The 6,803-nt window shown below is 34.0% G+C and overlaps 1 protein-coding gene across 1 annotated transcript; it reads left to right on the forward strand.

The window, feature by feature from the left end:
• The first annotated feature begins 769 nt into the window (after positions 1-769).
• On the forward strand, positions 770-5,934 carry LOC143604083 (oxysterol-binding protein-related protein 2A-like). The gene is made up of 10 exons (XM_077080672.1): positions 770-1,174; positions 2,433-2,792; positions 2,873-2,954; positions 3,033-3,397; positions 3,488-3,643; positions 3,867-4,034; positions 4,120-4,260; positions 4,663-4,884; positions 4,980-5,093; positions 5,443-5,934. Exons 1-10 carry the CDS (start codon positions 770-772, stop codon positions 5,632-5,634), a joined length of 2,205 nt encoding a protein of 734 aa, XP_076936787.1. The 3' UTR covers positions 5,635-5,934.
• The last annotated feature ends 869 nt before the right edge of the window (positions 5,935-6,803 follow it).

Consider the following 6,803-nt stretch of genomic DNA (forward strand, 5'->3'; position numbering starts at 1 on the left):
AAGAATAGGAAGGAAAGAAAGTTTGGGAGAAAGGAGAAATGAGAGAAAAGAAAGAGAAAAGAAAGGAAAGGAAAAACATCCACTTTCTTTTCCTTTAGTAAACTCGGGAACACATAGTTATCATTACAATTTCTTTTTTACTTCACTAACAACCACTTTCAAAATATATTAAAAAGTTATAGGAGTGATAAAATAGTTTTTCAAATATACAAAAAGATTATTGGGTCTTCTAAAATATAAAATTTTTCACTCACCAACACTTTAAGTCACTCTTTAAATTATAAAAAGATCCCTATATGAAATAAGGGTTGGATGAGAATAATCATACAAAATGAAAAACATATAACTAGTTACCATAAAATTTATAAAAAAAAAAGAAAATAATTAAATTATTCAAACATATATACACACACAATGCGTATGTATCTGCATGTACCTCTGTTTCTCTCTCTCATCTGTCACCAGATGAAAATGGACTCTCTTCTTCTCTTCTCTTGTAATCAATCTTAACTCCACCAAACTCTTCATTCATCCATCCATCCATCCATCCATGGTGGTTTTGTTTTGTTTTCTTTTCTTTTCCTAAAATGACACCTTTGCCACTCACTCATCCCCTCTGTATCCATACATATTTATAATAATAATAATAATAATAATAATATCAATGTATGGTGTATAGTTTCTTGTTGGTGGTTGATACTTGTTCAATGTGCCATTCCAGCTGACTAATTTTGTGATTTGTAATCGATTTACATTTACAAATCACGAAATGCGAGTGAAGGAGATGTATCCTCTATGTTGCATATCACTCGAGGATTCGGGAGACGGAAACTTAAACTTACCGAACACGACCTCGCTGTCGAGGTCGTGTTCGGTAACCGATATGAGATCCGACCTCAATGCGGTCGGGTTTCCGTCTTCCGGATCTGATTCCGGCAGTTTTGCCGGTGTGTTATGTAAGTGGACCAATTACGGTAAAGGCTGGAGATCTAGATGGTTCGTTTTACGAAACGGTGTCGTTTCGTATTCGAAGATCCTTCGACAAGAAAGCCTCACCGGAGGCGATGATGTTAGATTCATCGGAGATGTGAGTATTGGTAGACTCAAACGACTTAATAGCTCGGGTAATGGGCGTAATAAGCCGCATAAAACCGTCGGGGTTGTTCATCTAAAGGTACTTGTTAATTCATAATTCAAAATTCACAAGGGAATGCCTGGGAAAATGCTCCCTAGATCTTCAGGTGAAAATGAAACTAATATATAAATAATTTGAATCATCTACATTATTATTATTATTATTATTATTATTATTATTATTGATGATGATTCAAGTGACATGTAACAAGATGTGTAAATGAAAGGAAAAAAAAGGAGAATGAAGTGGATCTAGGGGTCATGTCAAAAGGGCCTGTATCCAATCCAATGGGTAGTATAGGGTCTGTGTAGGCAGGCAGGCCTACCCCTTTATATCAAATAGTGTGACAGTAGCACCACATTTTGTGTTTATTTGTTCAAAATCTGGACTCATTTTTAGCTTTGTCCTTGTATTTCATACCCTCATTTCATTTGGATCTTGTCTTTTGGTGCTACCTGTCTCTTTCATTTGACCCATTTTGCACTTTGACTTCTTTTTTTTTTGTAAACTTATTATCCAAATCTTTTATAAACTCTTAACTATTATCTTGCATTATTTCACTTTTCTTTTACATGCTTAAACTTGAATTTGTTTTGAGTTTAATTAATTAACTACAAAGAGAAGAGAAATAATTTTCACACAAGAAAAGTTCATCAAATTCCAAAATGAAATAATCGAGGTTTGCCAATGTTTCGAGTGGTTTGCCAATGTTTCGAGATTACGAATTAACTACTGAATACTAAACTGAAAACAATAAAAAGAATGTGACTTATGCTAATCAGTGAAAAAACACGTGAGGATAAGTAAGGAAATGCTCAAAGATTGCCCGTTTACCTGCCACTTTATTATAATCGTTTGAGTTTAGCAATGAAATATCGTTATTAAAAAAAAAGATTGTGAAAATTGAAGAAAAAGTCTTTACTGGCGAAAGCGGAGCCCCAAATGGTGGAAATTTGGGTCTGAGAGCTAGGCCCACATGATCCGGCTTGTTGAGACGTTTCCGTCGACTGGTAATTGGCCCCGTAATTCCACTCGTAGCCCAAGTGATGCCTTTTTAAAGTTTGAGCCTTTTTTGCACTGTTAATTATTGAATCAACAACTCATCATGAATGACTTTAAAGTTGATTTAATTAAGTGCTTGAATTGGTGGTTGAACATAATTAAAGATCATAACTTTTTATTAAATAGTTGAGTTGACTACACTAAAAGGGTCAGTCTTGACACTTTTTCTTGATTGAACCTATGTTAATCATTGTTTTGACCACCAATTATGTTTAATATTTAATTATTAATGTAGATTTCATCATTTCGCGAGAGCCGATCGGATAGTAGACGGTTTTACATATTTACTGCAACGAAAACACTTCACTTAAGAACATGTTTGAAGGAAAAAAGAGCTGCTTGGATAGAAGCTCTGGCCTCTGCAAGAAATCTGTTTTCTTTAAGAAGAATTAATGATAAATCACCAATTATACATTATGATATATCACTGTCGACGGAAAGATTAAAGCAACGGTTAATCGATGAAGGCACGAGTGAACTGCTAGTTAAGGATTGTGAGCAGATTATGCTGTCAGAATTCTCAGAAATTCAAGGGCAAGTTAGACTTCTTTGTGAAGAACGCTCTAATTTACTTGACACGTTGAGACAGTTAGAGGTACGTTTAAGTTTCTTCGAGTTTTGGGGGTAAAATGCTAATTTGATTTGTGTTAAGTTACTATTGTATGGATTTATCAGGCTGCTAATATTGAAAATATAGCATCTGGAGTTCCTGATGGCGAGTATCAATTGGCACAACACGAACGTTCAAAATATAGCGGTAAAAATACTAAAACATGACTCATTTTTTTATGTTGTTACTTTATTGATTTATAAACATAAGTTGATGAATATTCAGAATGGAGTACAACTGAGTCATCTGATGATGTGGAAAAACAAGAGCTTGAAGACGCTTCTGAAGACGAAGAAACATACTTTTTTGACACAAAAGATCATTTTCCTGGTGGAGTAAACAAATCTGATATTATGGATGAAATAAACACCAAGAAATTGCAATTTGAAAGAAGAAAAAAGCTTCCTGATCCCATTGAAAAGGAAAAAGGTGTTAGTTTATGGTCAATGATTAAAGATAATGTTGGAAAAGATCTAACAAGAGTTTGCCTACCTGTTTATTTTAACGAGCCGATCTCATCTCTGCAAAAATGTTTTGAAGATCTCGAGTATTCTTATCTGTTGGATCGCGCGTATCAGCATGGAAAAGAGGTATATCCTGTTTATAGTTATTTTTGTAAGTTATTGGATATTAATCTTATAATCGCATGCTTATACTTTTGTGATGTGTTGTTTTCCTAGGGAAACAGTCTCCAAAGAATATTAAACGTTGCAGCATTTGCGGTTTCTGGGTATGCTTCTTCCGAAGGAAGGCACTGTAAACCGTTTAATCCGTTATTAGGGGAAACTTATGAAGCTGAATATCCTGAAAAAGGAGTCCGTTTCTTTTCCGAGAAGGTTTGTTGTCCTAAGTTAATCTTGTATTTTTATTAATGTTTAACGCGTATTTGGATGTGGATTTTAGTGTGATTATCTGATCTTCATTTTATAAAGCTCGGGTTGGGAAGATGTTTTTGTAAAATGTGATGTAAATAAGTATTTTATGCAAAACTGATTATTTGACCCCAAATCCATTTTTTTTCATGTTGCTATAATTTATTAATATTTATAATCATGACAGGTTAGTCATCATCCCACCTTGATAGCTTGCCATTGTGAAGGTAAAGGATGGAAATTTTATGGAGATAGTAACATAAGAACTAAGTTCTGGGGGCGATCAATTCAACTCGATCCGGTTGGAATTTTGACCCTTGAATTTGATGATGGTGAGATTTTTCAATGGAGCAAGGTACAAAAATATAAAACATACCGTCTTTATCTATTTATATACTTTCTTATTAAACTTAATATATTTGTTTATGTAATCTTATTAGGTGACCACAGGGATATATAATCTCATTTTAGGAAAGGTATATTGTGATCATCATGGATTGATGCATATTCGTGGTAACCGGGACTTATCTTGCAAGCTCAGGTTTAAAGAACAGTCTATTCTTGAAAGAAATCCTCGCCAGGTAATTAAAGTTTAAATATGAGAGATAATCACTCTAATGATCTCTGTGGTTTGCCCAATTATAAGTTTAGTCCTTATGTTTGAAAAATTACATGTATGCTTGCTCCCGACTGTTTCTAAAACTAACACGGATGCTCCTTGGACTGGATAGTCGTTTGTTTTTCTAGTTAAGTGCATGTGAAATTACAAAACTACCCTCTATTATTATGAAAATCAAACGCCCATCCATTTCAAGGACCATGAGAGCATACATGTAATTCTCAAACTTAAGGACCAAACTTACAACTTGGGTAAACTATGGAGACAATCCAAGTAATTAATTAACTCTTGCATGTGAATATGTGATAACAATATGTGTAAGTTTTTGTGCTGTTGACATAAAATGTTGGTTATTTTTGAATAGGTGCATGGGTTTGTTGAAGACAACAATGGTAAAAAACACGCGACATTATTTGGGAAATGGGATGATAGCATGTATTATATTAATGGAGAGGGAACTAGCAAGACAAAGGATATGGTTGATGAAAATTTGTTGTGGAAAAGGACTTTGCCGCCTGTTAATCTCACGCGATATAATTTAACTTCATTTGCTATCACGTTAAACGAGCTAACACCAGGATTGAAGGTAGCTATAACAGATTTTATGTGTTTTAACTTTTATTAAATAAGTCTCTGTTTGGTTGAGTTGTGACTGATTATGGGTGTTTGATAACGGTTAAGGAGAAACTTCCTCCCACTGATTCAAGACTTAGACCTGATCAAAGGCATCTGGAGAACGGTGAATATGACATGGCAAATTCTGAGAAACTAAGACTGGAAACAAGACAGAGAATGGTATGTATCTTACATATGATTCCTTCAGTTTTCTTATGATGACGCGGCTGCTCGAACTTAATCTTTTCGGCACCCCTTATTTATCCAAGCCTTTGAAATTATTTTTTATAAGAAAAGGCTCGTAACTTTCAAAAAAGTTTAATACAGGAAAATCTGATTGTCCTGACTTGGCAGGTCAAACTTGAATCTTTTGTATGCAACCATTATCAATCCAAGCTTTCAACATTTTTATGAAAAAGGCTTTAACTTTGCAAAGTTTAATATATGGCAGAAGCATTGTCCTGACTTTGACCATGTTGACTTTTTTCTTTTCTAACGAGTTATTTCACAATGCTATATAATCTTGCAGTCAAGAAAATTACAAGAAAACGGATGGAAACCACGGTGGTTTGCAAAAGACAGCGAAAATGGAACTTATAAATATACAGGTGGATATTGGGAAATAAGAGAAACACGAAACTGGGAGGACTGCCCGAATATTTTTGGCGAATTTAGTGAAGACATAATAAACCGGCAGCCGGAGCCTGAATTCGTCAGGTAACAAATCTTTTCTTTGGTCACATGATAGTTCAAACGGTTTCGTTAAAAATATAATATCAAACAGACTATTTTGATTTTGCAGAGGGGCCGTACAATGAAAGCTTAGGCAAGTTGTTTTGAGATTCTTATTATGATATCAAGATTTTCAATCTTCGGGTTTGCAAATGGAGACGTGGTGCGGTGTCTTTGTATTTTCATATATAGTGTAGCTGACATATTAGCAAATTAGTTTAGATGAGTCTACTCTTGTATTGATTTGGATGATAGAAATAAATTTTCCGAAAAAAAAGAAGAAAAAAGAGTGAAATGCCTAAAATTGTCTAAAGATGTTTGTTTAGATTGTAGGTTTGTATGAATTTGTCAAGAGAAGAATGTATTTAGGAAAATTGTCAAAACAAATAGTTGTATTGTTGAGTTTTGTCAATGCAGTCAATTCCAGCTTCAATTCTGCCAATTTTCATTAAGTGTTGCACTTTTTTCTCACCTTATTTTCTTTCTTCAAGAAACATATCGATTGAATTCGGTTTTGGATGAAAATTCCTAACACGACACACATATTATTAGCATTTTTGTTGTAATTTCTTATGCCTGTGTTAAAAGGGTTGGGAGGTTTTCATAATATTTTTTTATAAGGTCAACTTATGTAACTCGTTTCCAACTTGATTCCAACCAATTTATAACCCCTTTGACTCATTTAGAGTTAGGGTTCATGTGTAATTCATGTTTGGCTTCATCAATTCAATGCAACCTAATTAAAAAATAATCAACCCAATAAGATTGACGCCGCAATGGCAAGTAACGATTCACATGGATTGTATCCTGAGATCTATTGTTGGTTCAATCATGGTTTATAGCCTTTAAGCTGATATGTATCCGGGACTCGATTCAAACGAGCATGTTGGAATAACCTATCGTGTGGTCCAAAGTCCAAACTCCAAATAGATCAACAATTAACATCTTATGAACAAATTGATTTTTAATCTAATCATGGTTTGGCCTTTAATTAGTTTCAATTCAAATTACTTGATTGGACTACTAATTACTCTCCCATGAGATTGGCATTATAATTCTTTGAATCTTTCTAGATAAATATTGGCCAACTACCACAACTCAAATTTCAAATGCCATGATAGAGACTGACTTTTATCTTGACTAACTCATCTTGTGATT

This window comes from Bidens hawaiensis, unplaced genomic scaffold (assembly GCF_021521415.1).
Source record: "Bidens hawaiensis isolate Kalapana, Puna unplaced genomic scaffold, B.hawaiensis_p1.1 tig00063884_1, whole genome shotgun sequence".
In the NCBI taxonomy this organism is placed as follows: Eukaryota; Viridiplantae; Streptophyta; class Magnoliopsida; order Asterales; family Asteraceae; genus Bidens; species Bidens hawaiensis.